Source organism: Penicillium atrosanguineum, assembly GCF_028827265.1.
Source record: "Penicillium atrosanguineum strain IBT 20685 chromosome Unknown utg000001l_segment0_segment0, whole genome shotgun sequence".
In the NCBI taxonomy this organism is placed as follows: domain Eukaryota; kingdom Fungi; phylum Ascomycota; class Eurotiomycetes; order Eurotiales; family Aspergillaceae; genus Penicillium; species Penicillium atrosanguineum.
In genome coordinates, this window is record NW_026623133.1 from 4,172,546 (window position 1) to 4,193,143 (window position 20,598).

The 20,598-nt window shown below is 51.5% G+C and overlaps 8 protein-coding genes across 8 annotated transcripts; 5 read left to right on the forward strand and 3 right to left on the reverse strand.

The window, feature by feature from the left end:
• Nucleotides 1-1,758: 1,758 nt before the first annotated feature.
• Nucleotides 1,759-7,643, forward strand: N7443_001626 (uncharacterized protein; the record flags this gene model as incomplete). Its single annotated transcript, XM_056881682.1, has 3 exons — nucleotides 1,759-2,697; nucleotides 2,748-3,550; nucleotides 4,082-7,643. 3 exons carry the CDS (start codon nucleotides 1,759-1,761, stop codon nucleotides 7,641-7,643), a joined length of 5,304 nt encoding a protein of 1,767 aa, XP_056746920.1.
• A 457-nt stretch (nucleotides 7,644-8,100) lies between these two features.
• Nucleotides 8,101-9,992, forward strand: N7443_001627 (putative acid phosphatase; the record flags this gene model as incomplete). Its single annotated transcript, XM_056881683.1, has 7 exons — nucleotides 8,101-8,190; nucleotides 8,239-8,251; nucleotides 8,309-8,343; nucleotides 8,398-8,413; nucleotides 8,472-8,637; nucleotides 8,692-9,026; nucleotides 9,076-9,992. The coding sequence occupies 7 exons, from the start codon at nucleotides 8,101-8,103 to the stop codon at nucleotides 9,990-9,992; spliced, it is 1,572 nt and encodes a 523-aa protein (XP_056746921.1).
• Nucleotides 9,993-10,088: 96 nt separating this feature from the next.
• N7443_001628 (putative short chain dehydrogenase/reductase) lies at nucleotides 10,089-11,066 on the reverse strand (the record flags this gene model as incomplete). Its single annotated transcript, XM_056881684.1, has 1 exon — nucleotides 10,089-11,066. The coding sequence occupies one exon, from the start codon at nucleotides 11,064-11,066 to the stop codon at nucleotides 10,089-10,091; it is 978 nt and encodes a 325-aa protein (XP_056746922.1).
• Nucleotides 11,067-12,369: 1,303 nt separating this feature from the next.
• On the forward strand, nucleotides 12,370-14,250 carry N7443_001629 (uncharacterized protein; the record flags this gene model as incomplete). Its single annotated transcript, XM_056881685.1, has 5 exons — nucleotides 12,370-12,477; nucleotides 12,531-12,619; nucleotides 12,680-12,976; nucleotides 13,033-13,482; nucleotides 13,530-14,250. 5 exons carry the CDS (start codon nucleotides 12,370-12,372, stop codon nucleotides 14,248-14,250), a joined length of 1,665 nt encoding a protein of 554 aa, XP_056746923.1.
• Nucleotides 14,251-15,122: 872 nt separating this feature from the next.
• On the forward strand, nucleotides 15,123-16,472 carry N7443_001630 (GTR/RAG family Ras-related GTP-binding protein; the record flags this gene model as incomplete). Its single annotated transcript, XM_056881686.1, has 4 exons — nucleotides 15,123-15,379; nucleotides 15,434-15,535; nucleotides 15,593-16,276; nucleotides 16,328-16,472. The coding sequence occupies 4 exons, from the start codon at nucleotides 15,123-15,125 to the stop codon at nucleotides 16,470-16,472; spliced, it is 1,188 nt and encodes a 395-aa protein (XP_056746924.1).
• Nucleotides 16,473-16,760: 288 nt separating this feature from the next.
• Nucleotides 16,761-17,610, forward strand: N7443_001631 (putative heme/steroid binding domain protein; the record flags this gene model as incomplete). The annotated part of the gene is made up of 2 exons (XM_056881687.1): nucleotides 16,761-17,024; nucleotides 17,110-17,610. 2 exons carry the CDS (start codon nucleotides 16,761-16,763, stop codon nucleotides 17,608-17,610), a joined length of 765 nt encoding a protein of 254 aa, XP_056746925.1.
• Nucleotides 17,611-17,689: 79 nt separating this feature from the next.
• N7443_001632 (40S ribosomal protein eS25) lies at nucleotides 17,690-18,476 on the reverse strand. Its single transcript, XM_056881688.1, has 4 exons — nucleotides 18,457-18,476; nucleotides 18,337-18,391; nucleotides 17,949-18,158; nucleotides 17,690-17,894 (listed from the first exon to the last, which is right to left on the reverse strand). The coding sequence occupies exons 1-4, from the start codon at nucleotides 18,457-18,459 to the stop codon at nucleotides 17,872-17,874; spliced, it is 291 nt and encodes a 96-aa protein (XP_056746926.1). The 5' UTR covers nucleotides 18,460-18,476; the 3' UTR covers nucleotides 17,690-17,871.
• Nucleotides 18,477-18,848: 372 nt separating this feature from the next.
• Nucleotides 18,849-20,405, reverse strand: N7443_001633 (uncharacterized protein; the record flags this gene model as incomplete). Its single annotated transcript, XM_056881689.1, has 3 exons — nucleotides 18,849-19,472; nucleotides 19,521-20,332; nucleotides 20,381-20,405. The coding sequence occupies 3 exons, from the start codon at nucleotides 20,403-20,405 to the stop codon at nucleotides 18,849-18,851; spliced, it is 1,461 nt and encodes a 486-aa protein (XP_056746927.1).
• Nucleotides 20,406-20,598: the final 193 nt, after the last annotated feature.

Sequence of the window (20,598 nt, forward strand, 5' to 3'; positions counted from 1 at the left end):
GAAAGCCTGGAGTCCCCCTGGACATCGACCGAGCACAGCAACTTTAAAAGAGATAACCGAGCACACGGTCACGGCACATGGATGATCATGGGAGTTTAGTTGAATGATCGACCTGGTTATTGACGCCTTATCGGCACAGTGGCGGGGCTATTTTTACAGCGCAGAAAGACCCGAGGCGCAGGGCTCGGCTCAGCCTCGAATTTGCACGTCGCTCAGCCCTAGACGGTCGTTAGAGAATGGGTCAATCCTGGCGGTTTGCAAAACAAAGTTCTCGGTCCGCGATCCACTGGGATGATGGCCACGCGGCAATGGATTCAGCCGGTACACTATTTCTATGGTTGAGGAAAATGGTTTTTGGGAACGGGTGCTCAAACAAAATTGGAACCATAGAGCGATAGATATATTGATTGCCACCGAGCTGATTTCTGAGACCAGAACTCAGGCTTGGGGCATTTTCAAGCGAGTCTCAAGCCCCGAGGCGGACTCTCAGTCGGCTGAGTGATCCCTATCCGGTAGTCTCCAGTCACGTGCGCTCGGAAGTCTGCCGCCCTGCCAGACGATTTTGTGAAATTGGCTCAAGTGGTGAAGGTCGTTCTCGTTTGAGGCCGAATCTAGATCGCCTCGCCCGAAAATAAAGCTTTTTGCTAGAGCCCCCGTTCCTTGCCCTGAGGCCAAGCCACTGCCACTCCCAAAAGGGTCAGGGTCCGCGGTTTTGCCGAAGGTCTGGAACTCTCGGCGAACGGAGATTTTTAGAGAAAACCGCGATGAAACACGGTCCCATGGAAGGCGTTCACATAGAACGTATATCCGTACCTGGTATGCAGGTACTGGGGAGAAACCCTCTCCCCTGAGGGCGTGTATTGATACATGACGCTTAGCATCTGTAGGGCGGGCGGATTCCCGCGTTGTCCACCATTCAACGGGCTCGGCAGAGCTCCGGAGACTCCTTAGTGCGCCCATAGTTTGGTTCCGCCTAGATCATGCTAGGAAGGTTGTCAATGCCGTGTCGATAATACACATGCACGTACGGAGTACAAAGGGAGTATGGGACATGTGTTTCTAGGATCGTCTTCTCAGGAATGTTGACTAGTCGTATGTGGAAAATCACCCTGGGCGATAAACACACAGCCACCGGCGTCATGCCAGAAGACACTGGTCTTGAATGGCCAATCCTACTCCGTCGTTCCAATAGAAACGAACGGTTCCTGAAAGGGCCCCCCACTTACCAGGAATAGTAGATTCATCCGTTAGAAGCTAGTCTGTTGTTCTTTGAATAACTTGAGCAGCTTGGGTCTGGGATGGGGATTTTCAACAAACTATTGTGTAGTAGGTAAAATAGTGCCAAAGCTAGAATGCCTCTAGAAGGCCGTGCTAAGCATAGTGAGGAAGTTGCCCAAAAAGGGAGAAATCAACAACCGTTTCAAAGAAGTGGCAGACAGCCAATCACGGCTGCTAACGACTCGGCCCCGCTGAGTCAGCCTCTGAGGACGCGCAAGCCTTGATTTCTATTCCCGAACCTGTCCTTCCTCTCTCCGTCTCCTAATCCACCCATCCACCCTTTCTCCATCGACCCATCTTCTTAATCCGATCTTCTGCCCCGTCTAGCCCTTTACCCTCGTTTCCATTTTCCATCTATCTTTCCCTATTTTACACAACTTTAAATACTACAGCCCACCCCCCTTGTTATCCGGGGGTTTAGGCAACATGGCTACACTCGCAGAACACCCTATGCACTCGACGGCTTCACCCATGCCGAATATGCCCGCTACTTACGACCAAGATCTCGACTCCTTCATCAACTTCGATCAACTCACCTACACATCCGCCGACTCCCGTCCCAAGGTCGCCCTCGCTAGTCAACCCTCCGTCGCCAGCACCGACTTCAGTGCAAGTGATGCCCGGAGTGCCAGCTTCGCGTCAAGTGGTCAATCTCCCCTCGCTTTCCAGGCCCCGAGCCACCACTACGAGGAACACCGCCAGCAGACTGGTCTACCTCCCGGTGCCTTGTCGATGACCTACAACCAGGTCAACCCAATGGGATTCAACAATGCCCCTCAAGGGTACCCCGTCAACGGAGAGATGTTCCAAGGTCACATGAAGCGCGAGGATGTTCCCTTCGACTTCAACGCCGCCTCGACCCGCCAGCCATCTGAGATGGACGTCGAGGCCGACGGCATGAATAACGCCCCCTACTTCTTCTCTGCCAACTCCGGAAAGAGCGAATATGTCGACCCTAACGCTCTCGGCGGCCATGAGCTGGCTCAGGCTGGTCCCTCCACTCAGGTCGGTCGCATGTATCCCGGTATGCATCAGCAGCAGGCTGCGATAGCTGCCAAGGCCGCCCAGCAACAGAAGCAAAACGACGTGCTCCGCCAGCAGCAGATGCAGCAGCGTCGTGTGGAGGAGAGCCAAAATGCCCCCGTCCGCACCGTCCGTGGTAGCGATCCCATCGTTGAGGAGCGCATCTCTCGTCTACTCCAGCAGATGCGTCAGCAGGCCATCGCAGCGGGCGAGACTTCTCCTTCTCCCTCTTCCATCCTCCCTCACATGGCCAAGTCCAAGAAGGACGAGGCCGCCATGGATGAGGATGAGCGTCTCCTCGCTAGTGAGGAGGGCAAGAAGCTCAGCAGTAAGGAGCGTCGCCAGCTCCGCAACAAGGTCTCCGCTCGTGCTTTCCGCTCTCGTCGCAAGGGTACGGTAACCTGATGTCTCTCGTCTTTTTCTTCGCTAATTGATTCCTTGCAGAGTACATTGGTCAACTCGAGAGTGAAATTGCTTCCCGTACCAACGAGTCTCACGAGCTGCGTCTGCAGAACCGCCAGTTGTTCGAGGAGAACGCTCGCCTGAACGACCTCGCCCGCATGCTCCTCGGCTCCCCTCACTTTGCAAACTTCCTGAATGAGATGCCCGACAACACCGTGCCGCCCCAAATTCAAGCTCAGCAGCAGCAACAACAGCAGCACCAGCCTCAGCACGCTGCCCCTCAACCCAACATGCAGGCCGTTCCCAAAGAAGCCCCCCGCCACCAGGAATACCAAATGCAGCAGAACCCTCAACCCGGTATGGTCATGGTTCCCAACCAGGGAATGGACGCCTCCATGATGAACAACGCCGGCTGGAACTCAGGTATCGACATGAACTACGGCAACAATCCCGTCTTCGCTGTGCTCGACGTTCCAGAGGGCCCTGCTCTTGATTTTGCGGCTCTCTCTGGGAAGTCGTCGAATGTGTCTGATAGCAAGGACGAGGCCCCCATTCTTGACCTTCCTGAGCGTCAGATCTCGACCCAGCAGTCCGACGTCGGTATCGCTAACCCCGATGTTGAGATTGACGAGTCCGACCCTGCCTTCGCTCTCTTTATCGATTCTCCCGTTCATTCTACTGCTTCCGATGACGTTGTTTCCTTTGAGGGTGTTCAAACCGACAAGGCTGCTCCCCATTTCGAGCTGGTTGTCGATCAGACCGCCGCCAACCAAAATCGGTTCAACTGCCTTTGCTCCAGTATGGAAGCTGCCTTTGATCGCGTGTCCTTATTGACCTCTCACCTTCAGTGATTCCCCATTTAGCGTCCTGTCTTTGGCCCTATTTTCTATGTATAGTTCTGTTTTTATTGTCATCATAGCCCGGTGATCATACATCTCTACCGACATTCTAGCTACATTTCCTGGATATCGGCGCAGTTGTCTCCAGGGAGTTTTAACGGCGCTTATTCTATTACTTTACTGTATCTCCCGGGTTGTGCTTTCTGGGTGGAAATTTGTCAACGGTTTACTCGGCGCATACGACGGATCAGCGAATTTAGGATCCCAAAATTGAATCTATTACCACCCGTGCTCGAAGATTTCCCGTAAAGTTTATTGGTCTCTAATAGCTAACTAGATCTTACAGCATTGTGTTTGGCTGGTAGACCTGAACTTGGACTTAAAAAGCGGGACGTGACGCAAAACCTTCCAAAAAAAAGTTTCCGCAGATTTGCGGCTCCAATTTACGACTCACATTTCCCTCTTCGACCTCTTTTCACACGATCTAGTATAGATTGTCCATTCATTCCTCGTACCCCCGCAAAATTGGCTTCTTTGAGATCCAGCGGTACTTTGTTTACCGCGGTCTTCGGCGCTGTCGCCTGGCGCGTTCATCCTTCGGCCTCAAGCTTAACGTCAATCGCCCTGCGCGCAGGCTATCACAGCTCTTCGAATAAACCTGCCCCGAGGCCACATCATTCAGGCCTCAAGCGCCTCGCTGCCAAAAGATCCCCGGTCCTTGTATCCAAGACACTGCTAGTCTCGAAACCTGCACGCCCCCGAGCTCGGAAGCCGCAACGCGAGCACAACCAAGACACTATTCCTGCTGCGAATCTTCTTCCATCGTCTGCCACCAACCGAAACGAGAAATACGTCATCTGCGATCCTATAGCTCTTAAGAGACCCGTCGATACCTCCCGTCCAGACTATAAGCGTGGCATCGCACCTATGAAGTTCTTCTACGAGATCATCTCGACTCCGACCGCCGACACACCCGGCACGGTTGTCAACCTCCACTTCCCCGACAAGCGATACTTCTTCGGTCAGATCTCAGAAGGAGTTCAACGAGCATGTATCGAACGCGGTGTCAAGCTGACCTACCTGTCCGACATTTTCATCACGGGCCGCACCGAATGGGCAAACTTGGGTGGACTGATCGGTGTAATCTTGACACTGGCAGACTCAACATCAAACTCTGCGGCAGCTCTTGAGGATGATACCCGCAAGAAAGCAGAGCGGAAACGGATCTCCCGTTCCGAAGGCAAGACGCAGCTGGAACCAGTCGCGCATTATCATGCCGGAACGGGTCAGGATAGGGCTGATGTGACGATTCATGGAGCTACAAACCTCGCGCATACTATGGCTACTGCCCGACGCTTCGTTTTCCGAAAGGGTATGCCTGTGTACATGCGCGAGTACGATTCCGAACTTATGGCGAAACAGGTACCGGCAGATAAAGAAGATCCTTTCGAAGATCCTTCATGGTCTGATGGGAACATTAAAGTGTGGGCTCTCCCGGTCAAACCAGCCTCTTCAAGCAGCCCTAAGCAGCCCTGCCAGCCTCGGGCACAGAGCCCGCGGAAGCGGAGCTTGGGCGAGTTCCAAGAGACTATTGGTCAAGATCAACTCAAGATCGACCAGCGTGCCAAGGACCAGTTGATGAGACAATCTGTTGTGTCGGATATGTTCAACTCTTCTTGGAAGATGGACGCTCTAGTCGAGACTCCATTGGCCCAAGTCAGGATGCCCGCAGCCATGTTTGTGCGCAACCCGGACACCAAGGACATCGAGCCCTACAAAGGCCCTGTGCCTGGCGATAAAGGACCATTGCCTGATATTAAGGTGATGGTTCGGCAGCCATGGCCTGGTGCGATGGTTGACAAGCTGCCGCCCACCACCCCTTCGAAGGAAGCTGTCTCCTACATCATCCGCAATCATGACATCCGTGGCAAATTTGACGCGGCTAAGGCTAAGGCACTGAAGGTTCGCTACGGTCCAGACTACGCCAAATTAACACGCGGAGAGAATGTTCTGTCAGAAGACGGCCAGACCATCACTCCTGACATGGTATTGGGCGCTCCAAAGCTTGGCAAGGGCATTGCCATTATCGATTTGCCTTCGCCTGATTATGTTGAAGACCTACTAAGCCGGCCTGAATGGAACTCGCCTGCTGTTACCACTGAACTCAAGGTCTTTGTCTGGATTCTAGGCCCTGGTGTGGGCGATCATCCTAAGCTCCGAGAGTTTGTGGCGAGCATGTCCCACTGCAAACACACTGTGTCCAGTACTGACTACTGTCCAAACTATCTGGCACTCCAGAGCTCTGCCGAAGCTTCCATCCGCTTGGCTCGTCTGAAGGGCGATAACTATTCGATTCCTGTTCATGATAATGTTACTTTGCCCCAGGTCGGGCTCTCAACTAATGGCTCGAGCAAGAATACCACCTCACTGGACGACCTTCCCTTTGAGCCTCTCACACCCGGATTGATTGTCGACATGGAACCGAACTTCAAGATCAACAAGGATGAGGTCTTCCAGTTTTTGAACACTGCAAAGACATTAGAAACGATTCCGCGCGCTGTTGAGCAGCGGATGGAGGTCATTCGCACTCGTACCCGCAAGCCTGAATTCCAAAAACAATTAGCTGAAATGCGCGAGAATCTCCCCGGTGCTGAGGCTGAGATCATCGCTCTCGGCACAGGCTCATCTGCCCCATCCAAGTACCGCAATGTCTCTGCTACTTTAGTCCATGCCCCTGGGTATGGTTACTATCTGCTGGACTGTGGTGAGAACACCCTTGGTCAGCTTCAGCGAGTCTTCGAGCCTGAAGAGCTACGCGAGGTGCTACGGAACTTACGTATGATTTGGATCAGCCATTTGCACGCTGATCACCATCTTGGCACTGCCTCGCTCATCAAAGCTTGGTACCGTGAAAATTACGGAGCAGACTACAACCCGTCATCTCAACCCGAGACCGATTTGAACAAAATCCTGCAGGAGAAGAATCGCCTCTTCGTTGTGTCCGAGGAAATGATGATCGCCTGGTTAGAAGAGTATGCCTCTGTTGAGGATTACGGCTTCGATAAAATTGTTCCTCTCATCGCACACCCTGAGCCTCGTGGCAACTCTATCAAGACTACGTTTACTTACCGACACCCACGCAACGGTGCTGCCCCTTACGGCCGGGATTCAGCGAACAGAACTGTCCTTGACTTCAACGACAACTCCTCTTATCTCACACACCTTCTCAAGGAAAGCACCCGCCTAGACGATATTCTCACCGCTCGTGTGAAGCATTGCAAGGGTGCTCTCGCCATTTCTCTCGTTTTCCCAGATGGGTTTAAGGTGTCCTATTCAGGCGACTGCCGACCCTCGGATAAGTTTGCCTCCATCGGCCGCGACTCAACGGTGCTCATTCACGAAGCCACTTTCCAAGACAACATGGTAGGCTCAGCCCTCGCTAAGCGGCATTCTACTACCGGAGAAGCATTGGAGGTAGGCCGCCGGATGGGAGCCCGTGCCGTTCTCCTTACCCACTTCAGTCAACGGTACCAAAAGATCGCCCATGTCGACGAATGCGCCGGCACCCAGCACCATGACGAGGTCACCACGACGCGGCAAGCTCGGGCAACCGCAGCGAGGGAGGCTGGCGAGGCCGACATTCCTCTGGACGAGCCGGAAGAAAACTTCTCGAAATTACCGTCCGGTGCTCAACTCCTGGATGACATTCGCTTCCCTTCTGCTGGCCGACCGAGCCTACCGCCTAGCAACAGGTGGATTCCCGGCAAGAACGCCCCTATCGCTACTGCGATGGACTACATGCGTATCAAGGTTGGCGATCTAGCATACGCGCAAGCCTATGCGCCTGCCATTGAAAAGCTGGTTGATCTCATGGAGCGCAACTCCGAGCAGTTGGCGGAAGAAGCAAAGAAGAAGCTGCAGGCGGAGGAAGAGGCTCGCCAGGCGAAGAAAAACAAGAAGTCTGGTAAGGGGAAAGCTGCTGCCGCTGCTGCTGTGGCTATCGCTGCTCCGGTCTTGGGCGAGCCTGAAGAGCCTCAGAGATCTGTCTTCAGTGCCAGTGAGAGTGAAAGCGGCTGGGAGACTAGTGACTATGAGGAGTAAGGTTCCCCAAGGATTCAAGGTTGGGTTTTAAATGTATATAAAACTGCATACATAGGTATTATGGAAATTTATAGATTATTCATATACTTCACCAAGTCTACTCGATCCCAAAGATCTCACCTAATTCCGTTGCGTTTAACGTGTTCTAAGCTCTCATGGGAGGATGCCGATGCCGATGCCTCGGCATTGCCAATGCGCCACAATTCCAGGGCAAATCATTAAACGTATCAACCTTTGGCCAAGGTCGGAATCTTAGTATCTCCCGGGCATAAGACTCTATATATATAACATAAATCCCAAATGAAGCTAGCTTAGATCAATAGATCCAATCAATGAATCCAATTATCCCCATATACCAGGTAGCCCCCACAGCGTGACGCGCGACCCCCTCACCGCCCCACGGAGGTGTCATCCTGGCCGAAGCTCCCCCAACTTCACCTTCGACTCATCGCCGAGCATGACGACTCTCATCCCCCGTGAGGCCTACTCCCCCGAGGAGCTGGCTCACCTCTATCCCAAGAGCCTGAAGCTTCAATTGGTCCAAGTGGTCAGTTTGCCGAGACCCTATATGTTTGTCCAGCGCTAACCCGGCCAGTTCCTTCGTCATGGTGAGCTCGGAAGCATGTACTTGCCAATTCTCCAAAAAGAGCACTAATTGGCTATAGGTGAACGGACGCCTGTTTCGTCTCGTTTTCAAAATGTGTGCTTTCTTCTTCAATTCGTTATTATGTTCGAATGCTAATGGATTGTACAGACTGGCTTGAGTCCTTGTACTTCTTCCCGTTCCCTCCGAGTACTTAATCGACCGTGAACTGACCTCCTGATAAGACTGGCCGTATTGTGGCGTTGCGAGGAAGATGGTGCAAGCTGCTGCCTCCAAGCAGGATATGTCTACATGGGACGGTTTCCAATGGCGCCGGAAAATGGAGGCATTTGGACACAATGACGAGGCCATCATTGCGGCAGGGCCGGGAGGCGAGATCGAAGCTATTTGGTTAGTGATATTGGAGTACTCTGATGGTCAGAGCTCAGGCTAACAAGCTTGAAGTAATCATGGTGAACTTACAGACAAGGGCCGCGAAACTACGTACGCGCTGGGTACCCGTCTGCGCCACCTTTACATAGACCAGCTTGGCTTTATGCCCAAGATCAAGACTGACAGTGAGGATATGTATCTTCGTGCGACACCTATTCCCCGTGCGCTTGAGTCTCTGCAGCAAGCTTTCTGGGGCATGTACCCGCCGAGTGCGCGTACTTTGGACTTCCCACCGCCTATAATCGTGGCCCGCGCTGTGTCCGAGGAGACATTATTCCCCAATGAGGGTAACTGTCGGCGCTTCAGACAGCTGGCCCGTCTGTTTGCCGATCGGGCCGCTGAGCGTTGTAAGTATTGAAGCTCGTCCTCCTGCTGGTCATAGCTCACATCTTGTAGGGAATGATTCGGAACAGATGGCATACTTGAACAAGATCTGGTCCAAGTACATGCCTGAGACTTCGCCCAAGGTTGCCGTTGATGCTCACCCCCGTCTCTCGGGTATCATGGACACCGTCAACGCAACCGATGCCCATGGCCCTTCCACCAAGCTCCCTTCTGACTTCTATGACAAGAAGGGTCGCGCCATTATGGATCGTATCGCGGTGGAGGAGTGGTTTGCCGGATACAACGAGAGCGCCGAGTACCGCAAGCTAGGTATTGGTGCCCTAATGGGCGACGTGACCGACCGCATGGTCAGCACCGCAGTAGAGGGCGGCTGGCGCAGTGAGAGCTCTGCATCTGGTTCTGGCAAACCCGAAGAAGGCAAGGCAATCAAGTTCGCCATGAGTGGATGCCACGACACCACTCTCGCGGCTATCCTTTCTAGTGTTGGTGGTTTCCAGGACGAGAAATGGCCCCCATTCACCTCCTCCGTTGCCATTGAGCTCTTCTCACAGACCCAGAGCAATGCTGCTGATGCTGGCACCATTCTTGAGGAATTCTCAAACCCATCCGCGACTAAGAAGGCGGGAGGTCTTCTCGGATCTATATTTGGCGGCAAGTCTGCGCTCGAGCAACCGGCGCCCTCCGCAACTGCACGGGCTGAAATTCAGTCCTTCCCCGAGGAGTCACGCGAGTCTTTGCGCAAGCATTACGTCCGCATCCGCTACAACGACCGCCCGGTGACCATCCCTGGTTGCGCGGCCAAGCCCGATAATCACCTTCCTGGCGACCAGACTTTCTGCACGCTTGATGCGTTTAAGTCGATCGTTGACAAGTTCACCCCGAAGAGCTGGAGTGTCGAGTGTACGGAGAACCTCGGCGAGGGCCTGCATGGCCCCAACAACCGGGATTTTTCCCCGGCCGGGTTTTAGTATGATACCTATTGTATTTCTTCCTTGCCAAGCATGTGGATGTAGATGTGGATGTGCGTATAATAAGGATGTAAATGAGAGGTTCCCAGTAGAATATCAAGACCGTTTCGACTTTGCCTCCTCTTCTTTCTTCAACGCCATCATCTTCTTCGCCATAGCCTTCACCAGCACGAAACGGGGCAACACATAAAACGATAACCCCTGCAACCAGTGCCAGAAATACCCCCAAACAATCGTCTTCCCACATCCCACTCGATCCAATCCGGCCTTAGCCATCACTCGCGCCGTCGGAATGAACCAGCTCACAGGCTGATTATACCCCGGTGTCGAAGTCTGCCCCACTCTCAACCCCAAAACATCCACACCATTCTTCTCGGCCGCACATTCCCCTTGCAGCGCCCGCGTAAACGAATCCACAAACCCTTTCGAGGCCGCATACATACAAATATACGGCACTCCCCACGACGCCATCGACGAAACATTCAACACAAGACTGTGTTCCGCCCTTGACAGAGCAGGAAGTAAAGCGCGCGTAAGCTGCGCCATAAAAACCGCATTCTTATCGATAGTCGCCTGCGCTTCCTCAAATTTATATTCACCGAATGGTAAATACGGCTTCCAGTCGCCGCCAGCGCCGCCAACGTTATTTATCAAAACGGTGAGCTTACCCGGTAGTCCATTCGCGATTTCATCCACGGTTGAACTCACGGGCACTGCCTCCATTATTATGGTATCGACCTTGCTCGATGGGAATTGCTGTCGCAGCTCGGCGGCGCGTTTCTGAAGCTTGCCTTCGTTGCGTCCCATTAGGATGACATTGAAGCCGCGCGCGCAAAGCTCTTGACTGAAGCCGAAGCCGATTCCATCTGTGGCCCCAGTTACGAGGGCCCAGTTGCCTCCTGTATGGCCCTTATCAGTAGAGTTGTACCGTTGTATTTTGCATGGGAGAAGGTAAACGGTCGCTTGGCGGAAGAACGCGAAGGTTCCCCAAGTTAATGTGAGAAGGCCGATGAAGGCGAGTGGACTAGGCATTGTCATTTTGGGGGCCTGTTGAATCCAGTCGGGGAGGGCCATGGCGGTGTATGTTGATTAAATATGATGATGTTGGATTTGAGGCTTATAGAAAGAGGGGAATCTCCAGGCTATCGATATTGCGGACCGATGAGGGGCGGTGTCCCTGCAAATCACGAGACTGAGGCCGACTTGAGGTTAATCCCTTCAAATGAGGGGTCTCTTGAGAATTTAGAATGAATAGTGAGTCCTATCCATTAATTTCTTCTAAATTTCATCAAATTTCATTTTTTTGAAGTGACCAGGGACTTTCTTTTATATTTAACGATTCACCGGCGAGTTGACTGGCCTTCGGCCCGGTGATTAGGCCGAGTCCCGACTTTATCGGAGCTGAACAACCAACATTTGAAAGTAAGCAGGGCTTACAGTCAGCTTCATACCGATGTTATGATGTGCTTACAGAGAAGCGCACATCTTCCTATTTCATTCTTATTTCTCTTTGAATTCATTGGGCGATTTCGATATAGAGAAGGTTAGACCCTTTTCCATAATGAATCGATTTAGGTTAAACATCGTGACTTGTTGAATTCGAAACAACATCTGTTTTCTCCCTCCTTTTTTGGCTAACTCAATCCCGCTCTTTTTTGTCTAAGAGATACATCTTGAAGACGTTTTTGCGCAGTATCAGGTTTGTTTTCCTTCGAGTTGAAATCTCATTGGATGTTTCTTTGAGTCGGTAGTTCCCAGTGTATCGGTATTGCTCAGAAGCTATAAGAAAGAAGTTCAGCGAGATAGAAAGGAATGAAAAACACTTATATGAGAAAATAGATCCCATCTTCATGTGAATAGTTTTACTGGGTTATCAGGGGTTGAAAACTATTGTGGGTTTTGCCTCTTAACTACCATCCCTCAAGGCCTTCGGCAGGCCACCTTCGGCGACATCAACCTATAACGACGAATCGATGATCAGAAACAAGACCGTATTACATTGGCCAATAGTAGCTCTCTAATACCAAATTACAGACCGGGGTTGATTCAATGGGGACCGTGAAGGTCAGCACGGTCAGCCAGGTACCTTGAGGACTGGCACCATCAACCAAACAGAATACCTCAATTATAATGCACTATGGGGCAGATCATCTATCATTGGCTTGATTTTGGCTCCACTGTATCTCTACTAACCTTGGAGGTCATGTCTGAGCATGTGTATTGCATAGTAAAGGTCTATAGAAGCCGGAAGCAGTGAGGAACTTGGAGACGATGTCATGGAAAAGATATAAGAAATTGTCCGCAAGGTGCTTGGGGCATAAATCCTGTTCTCCTTCTTTGGTTCGATTCATATACATAATCTAGAAGGCCTAGCAGAATGGTTATTGACTCCGGTCGTGAGAATGTGTTGTGCCAAGTCCAGGTGCCGCAGCAGGAAAAGCCCAAGGCCCGCCAATTGCCAGTCACTCTGCTCTCTGGCTTTCTGGTAAAATTGGATGTCCATTCGATTCCTGGTGTAGTGCTGACTGTTTGTTATAGGGGAGTGGTAAGACCACGCTCTTGAAGCATATCCTCAAGTCAGCCAATCATGGAATGCGCATTGCAGTCATTGTTAATGACATGAGCGTGTAAGTCGACAACACCCCGGTATCTTGTTTCTGGGTCATCCTGACTCTGTTATCATCTAGGTTGAACATTGATGCGGCCCTCATCAAGAACCACAAGGTCTCTCAGACGCACGAGAAGCTCATTCAGTTGCAGAACGGTTGTATCTGCTGCACCCTACGTGGTGATCTGTTGTCTGAGTTAGCACAATTGACCAAGCAAAACGAAATTGAATACGTGATTATCGAGAGCACGGGCATCAGTGAGCCCATGCAAGTGGCCGAAACATTCACAGCGGAGTTTAGCTCAGCCATGCTGGAAGCTGAAGATCAGATCACCGGTAATAATGACGAAGATGCGAAGAAGATTCTGAGCGAGATGTAAGTTGATATCTGTTCTGCCCCGTCATTTTGTGATCGGTCTAACAGTGCATCAGTGTCGAATTGGGTGGACTACACACTATGGCCCGTCTAGACACTACGGTGACTGTCATCGATGCCTTCAACCTTCTCTCGAGCTTTGACACGGTGGAGTTCCTATCGGATCGATATGGAAAGGACGAAATTGTACCCGAAGACGAGCGAACCATTTCCGATCTGATGGTGGACCAGATCGAGTTCGCCGATGTTCTGATTGTCAACAAGATTGAGACTATCAACCAAACAACACGGGATAAGATCATGCAGCTACTGAAGCTATTGAACCCCGATGCAAAGGTCCTCACGTCTAGTTACTCCCAGGTAGATGTGCGGGAGATCATTGCGACCGGCAAGTTTGACTTTTTGCGCGCTACCTCTGGTGCTGGCTGGCTGCGTAGCTTGCATGAGATGACTATACAGACAACAGGCAATGGAGAGCGCCTGGCCCCCAAGCCAGAGACTCTAGAGTGAGTTCCTTGGTGATAATTCACAAGGCATGGCTAACGACATGCAGGTACGGGATCAACAATTTTGTTTATTCCGCCCGCCGGCCGTTCCACCCCCGTCGTCTCTTCTCACTGCTCCATGACAAGTTTATTCTCCTCCAAAACAATGAACTTGATGACGATTCCGATGAAGAAGACGACGGAGAGTCCGTAGATGAAATGGACACCGATACCGAGTCTGTGGAAGACTTTGATCAACCAGACCCAAAGGACATCCTCAACAACAAGCGAGTGCACCCTGCATTCGGCCCCGTTCTCCGCTCGAAAGGCTTCTTCTGGCTGTCCACTCGGCCTTTCCAATTTGGTGAGTGGAGTCAAGCGGGCGGCATGTTAACCGTGGGTTGCGGGGGGCCCTGGTTTGCGGAAATGCCCGAGGATGCGTGGCCCGAGGACAAGGATGTCATCGAATCAATTCTGAACGACTTCCAAGGCCCCTGGGGAGATCGGCGCCAGGAACTGGTGTTCATCGGCGAGGGGATCGACCAGGAACAGATCACCACCATTCTAGACGAGTGTTTGCTGGATGACAAGGACATGAAACTGTGGGAGAAGGTTATGAAAAACAAGAAACTCAGTCAGCAGGCCAAGACTAAGAAGCTGGCCAGTCTGTGGGAAGATGGTTGGGAGGATTGGCCTGCTTTTGAGATCGAGGAGGAACAAGTTGGCAAGCACAGGATCAGCGACTATAGTACTAGCCATGATCACAAAGGCCATAAGCACGGCCGGTAGATGCTATTCATATTTTAAAAGTGTTCAACGTGTTCAACGTGTTTCAAGTTTCGCAAGTTCATCGTACACAGTAGCCCGATAAGCGATAACGGGCGATAGCGACTCCGCCTTTCCGTCACTTCGCATCTTCCCTTCTCTCCTCTCCTCTTCCTCCTTCACTTTGGGGCTTTGTGTGACCCTGAGCAACTCTTCAAGCTTCTTCGAATCCTCTAGTATGTCTTAGGTCTGACTGTCGCTATCCGATCGCTGTCCAATTGGCCCGGGGCCGCGGATGTTCACATTATCTCGTCCAGTTCCGTTGCTGAGCTTCATTTGGTATCGCCTGTATGTCTGGACCCATTGAAGCTTGTGTGCAATGCTAACCGATTCTCAGGAATATCTGACTTTTTGCAAAGCGCATGAATTAAAATGGAGGTAAGAAGATCTCAGTCTCGTGCCCTCCCCCGCGTTCAATTCCCTTCACAACATGCTTCCTGCGGTCGGGCTATTCCTGTGATTCGCGGTTGGGTACCGCTTCCAGCTATGCCGATGGTGAGACAGACGCTTGATTCCGGTTCCGTGGGTGTTCGGTGAAATAGAAACCCAGAGTATCCTTCCATGCAGGCCAAGGCTTGTCCAGGGAGAAACGGGCGATAGTGGCTGAATTCCCGAATGAAGCTTGTCCGTCATCTCTGCGCTTGGGCATAATGACATGGGGTCTCTGCGACGTGAGTCTTCTCGGGGGGTATTACCTGTGAGCATCAGAGCTTTGCGCCCTGAGTGAAGAGAGACCTCGCCGGCGCTTTCGTCCACATGTGACGCTGTCAACCACCTCCCAGTGGTATCCATGACCTTCCTATTGCCCCTAATCCTATGCCTTGTCCCTGCACGCCATGTCTTTCTCTTCGCTCCGCAGGTGCCGGTCCTCTACTCCGATCCCGGAACCGAGGCGGCCCTTGAGGCGCAGCCTGGCTGACTGGCGTCTGCTCCCTGACACACCCGAACTCTGGACCTGGAAAAGCGAAGCACAGCTAAGCCTCTCCGATTTATTCCAGCCTACAACTAGCACCGCTGCCTCGGCTCAGTCCAGAAGCCTGGACCCCAAAAGCCGCGATGCTAAACCTCGTCTCCTTTTGATGGGACTTCGTCGGTAGGTTCAACCCATATGAGCATACGTGAGATTAAATTACTAACTCGTCTTTAGGAGTGGCAAGTCGTCTATTGCCAGCGTTGTTTTCCATAAGATGCCGCCGAATGAAACCTTGTTCTTGGAATCTACTACTCGCATTCAAAAAGACTCTATCCAGTGAGATCATTCCCTTCCTCGCGCCAGATCTCCTACTGATTACTGATTGATTTTCAGCTCCTTCATGGACTTTCAAGTCTGGGATTTTCCCGGTCAGCTTGAATATCTCGAGCCTTCCTTTGATCTTGAAGACATCTTCGGCAGCTTGGGTGCCCTGGTATGGGTGATCGATGCACAAGATGACTATCTGGACTCGGTCGCTCGTCTTAACCGCACAATTCTGACTGTTCAGCAATACTACCCTGGAATAAACATTGAAGTCTTCATTCACAAGGTGGACGGGCTCTCCGAGGAGTACCGCACCGACACTTTCCAGGACATCGTCCAGCGTATCTCAGACGAGCTCAGCGATGCCGGATACGAGAACGCGCCCGTCCATTACTACCTTACCTCCATCTACGACTACTCCGTCTTCGAGGCCTTCAGCAAGGTCATTCAGAAGCTTATCCCCAATCTCTCCACCCTCGAAAACCTAATCAACACCCTTGGCAACAACTGCGGCTTTGAGAAGACCTACTTGTTCGATGTGCTAAGCAAGATTTACATTGCCTCTGACACCCGTCCTGTGGACATGGCCTGCTACGAGATGTGTTCCGACTACATTGACGTGATCGTCGATATTTCCGAGCTGTACTCATGGGATCACCCTTCTCGCAAATCAAAGGGAGAACAAATTCAAGAGGCCGAGAGTCACGTCGTCTTGCATGACGAGACCATGATTCATCTGATGGAGATGAACAAGTACGCGACCCTTCTCTGACCCATCCTTGACCACCCGCTGACACCCCATAGATACCTCTGTCTAGTATCCGTCATTCGCAATCCCGAGGCGAAGGAAAAGCGCGGTCTGATCGACATGAACTGCCGCACCTTCCAGGATGCACTGAATGATGTTTTCTCGCGCAGTTGGGAACAGGAGGACCAAGCCAGCGCTTGAACACTTAGCCCTTCGGCCCTGTCGTCGGCCATGACGAAAACTCACGAATTTTGAAGTAGCGCAAACCATTGTATTCAATAGTGAGAAAGCCATAGTACCCATGTGATTAGCATAGTGCGCATGTCATACTGGCCAATTTTTGTTCATCGTACATGGATGCTGTAGATCCCGCCGAGGGTACCCCGGACTTCCAACCTCAATCCTGACCTGCCCACTCCAACAACCTCTCCAATGGCCAATCTTTGATTCTTTTTTCCCCTTTCCACCACCGGATGATTCCTTTTGATCATGTCAGAACTCCGTCAGCGACAGCCTGCCGCGGGCTCGGGGCGCCAACAAAACACAGACGCAGACGCAGACACAGCGCCGCGGCGCGAACCACGCCGCACCGACGATGATGACCCTTTCATCAGCGTTCTTGACATCATCCGGGTGTTCGTCGTCCTAGTGATCGCCTCCTGCGGTCTCTCATACTACATGACCAACACCGAGTCTGTACTATGGGGCTATCGGCCGTGGTTTACACGGTGGCCTGTCGTGAAGCAGTATCTGGTAATTCCACCCTAAGATTTTGAACACACCATCACCGCACCACAACAAATCCTCGATAATACTTACTAACACTACTTTGATGCAGAGTGGCTCGGTTCACCTCACACCAGTTGAACTCAGCCTGTACAACGGCACCGACCCCTCCCTTCCAATCTACCTCGCCGTCAACGGCTCCATCTTCGACGTCTCCGCCAACCCGATGATCTATGGGCCGGGCGGAAGCTACAATTTCTTTGCGGGAAGAGATGCCACACGTGCCTTTGTGACGGGCTGTTTCAAGGAAGATCTGACTACGGATGTGGGCGGTGTCGAGGAGATGTTCCTCCCCGTGGAGGACGTGGAGGATGAGCAGATTACCATGGCAGAGAGGACGCTTCGCCATGAGCGGGAGCTGATGCTCGCTAGGGAACAGATTGAGAAGACTGTTCTCCGATGGCAGAATTTCTTCCGGAATCATAAGAAGTATTTCGAGGTTGGACTGGTGGAAGACGATGGGACTGTTGACCCAGAGAAGGGGAAGAGAGTTCTTTGTGAGGGGGCAAAGAAGCAAAGGCCAAAGCGGAGTGAGATGACCGAGGAAGAGTAGGTGGTAGGTTGGAGGTGTTGAGCGCAGTCTAGGACATAGCATAGCGATTCGCCACTTTGGTACGTTCTACAAGGAAGAATATGAAGTTTTGTAACTTTTTTATTTGATTCGTTCTACCTGGAACAAGCCCAGGGGCACGAATGTTCCACACATCCGAGAATCAGGCGTCAACTTCATCACGCCCAGCCGAGCTTCCCATGTGAAATGATATCATCGTAACAAGGAAAAAGAGAACCGCGAGAAATCAGAGTATCGGAACGTTTACTCGGCGGTGACGGCACGGGCTGCATACTTGGTTAGCATTCATTGCGCTCGCTTTGCGGTGGTGGTGTACGCACTGTAGATGCTCAGGCTGCTGTGACCAACAACCTTCTTGATCTGACCGTTGGCCTCGAGATCGGCAAGGGCCTGGCGGGCGAGGGAGCCGTTGATCTTGAGGCGATCGACCAGGGTGGCAACGGTGATCAGACGGTAGGACTGAACATCCTTGTTGAGCTTCTCGGCAGTGGTCTTGTCGAGGATGACGGCGTGCTGGGCCTTGTCCTTGACTATAAAGAAAAGACAAGTTAGTACTCCATTTTATTGAATATTGCTCGCGCGATCGCTCCAATGATTCCGTTTCGTATGTCTTTCTTTGGGGGTAATTCCGGTGAAAGTTTGAAAGGTGGAAGTCGTTGGTTCACGGTCGCACGGTCGATGATGGTATTGGTGATGGTGATAGCGTACCCTTGCCCTTGGACCACTTCTTCTTCTGCTTCTTGCCACCGGTTGCTGAGGGGGCCTGTCACATATTCATATTAGTCGTTTGCGTCGGAAAGGGCTCAAAGGCATGGTGTGGTAACTCACCATTTTGACTGATGGGGTGGATGTTCGAAGGAAGAGAGCGACGAGCCGCTCTCAAGTGCGAAATTGAGCCGTGGGGCCTGACTAATCGGGTCGAGCCCTAAGCCCTCAGTGAGGGTCACGTGTAGCCCCTCGGCTAGTCCATCATGTGATGTACGTCACTTCATGCCTTGATAATATGGCATCAAAGACAGCCATCGAAACGATAAGAATGAACGGAAGATTAATCTCTGCAAAGTTTCTCAAGTGTTCATTGGAATATAGCAAGCTATGTCTATTGTCGCAAGTCATTTACCTATAATCATTTAAGTAGATCTGCGCCCGAGTGGGATTGGATATCATGTGCCGCGAATACATCTCATGTAGCTATGCCATCATTTAATCATCACGTTCGACTATGGACTGTTGACAATTGAGTTGATCACTTTAAAGTACGCAGTACCACCCTCCTCGGACAGATACCCCACCACCCATTCTTCACTAGACCCAAACCAGAATGGCGAGTCGTGGATATAGTCAAAAGAAGGTTCAACCAGAAACCGCTGGTCGGGCACTGTCAACCATTTGACCTCATATCGTCCACTGTCAGACTTTTTTGTAGGAACTCTGGCGATCATCGGTTGACTTTGTGGCGACCAGTATCGCACAGAAGGCAGATTATTCGTGACGGTGTTGATCAGTAGTTGTGATGTCGAGGGGTTCCATGTGAGCTGTCGCACCGGTTGTTCGTGGACCAGGGCAGATGTCAGTGTCGGCGTGCCTTCCAGGGACCATATCCAAACAACATTTGACTTGGTGGAGTCAACTGTCGCTAACAAGGTTCCATCGGCATTGAACGTCACAATGGACGCGCTACGGTGTGTACCCGCTGACGAATCGGCACTCATGTTGAATGCAGACGAGCTTGAGGTCTCGGTGTATTCTGCATCACCCAAGGCATTGGTCGATCGTTCCCGCCAAATTCTGGGGGTAGTGGAGTCGACTTGAAAGACGTGCGATAGAACTGTAGAGGATGAGAACTATTTTCATTAGTCGAGTACATTGCGTTTTCTTTTTCGTATACTCACTGTGTGAGTACGCAGCAATTCAATGTTGCCATTGACCTTGCAAACAGCAAGAATTTCCGAAGTCCCGTTGTGGCCTATGACCGGGCTCCATTCAATCTGTCTTACACCAGTATCATTTTCATCTTCCGATCCTGATGCATTGGGGTATGTTCTGAAGAGCTGACCATCAGCCGTAAAGATCAGCACCTTGGTGCCGGCACTGGCAATATCCCAGACAGCAATCCACTTTCCGTCAGGGCTCCATTTCAAGCCTTGTGCATCAACGGTTGGAAGAACTGTCCGATTAACGAGGTCGTATGATTGAGACTCATGAACTGTGAGTATATCGGTGGTCTCGGGCTTCAAGAGAATGGCGAGTTGTTTGGTCTTCGGGCGATAGCCGTATCCAAGGGAATGGGCTAATTTCGGCGATTTGATCACAATGCTTCGCTCCGCGCTCAGTGAATAAATTGTCAACTTCGTATTCCAGTTGTGGAACACAAGAACTTCATTTTCGTTGCCACCAAAATCCACGTATAATGACTCTGGCTCGATGTTTTGAATCTCCGCGAGCTGCTCTAAAGGGTGGAACTTCCAAATGGTGACAGACACGACTTGATGCGTAAGAAGACGCCTGTTCTTTTCGGAGAAGGGCCCATCCGGGTCATATGTTTGAGTGGGTGTAAATTTGATGGTCTTGAGCCCGTTTGATTTGAGTCTTTCGAGGTCTATCTCTTTTCGCTCTGCTGCAAGCTTCCAGAAAACCGCCAGGTCTTTCCCACGCATGTGCGCAGCATACAGGCCATCGTCAGACACTCGCAGCTCCATTGGACCTATTATACTGTCAATTCCTGCTCAATAGGGGTAATGGAGGCACTGACGGAGAGATCCAGTCGAGGAATCCATTGTTGATCCTTTCCCTTAGGGTTGTCAACAATGAGGCGCGTGTCGGGGCGCCCAGATGGGAGATGAAGTTCTGGTACGAGTATCACGTAGAGACGATTTCGCATTCAGATTGAGGTCATAGTCTCATGCTTAAAGTCTTGACACTACCAGATGTCGGTCATTTCCGAATGTTGTTTCCACACGATCTCTACTT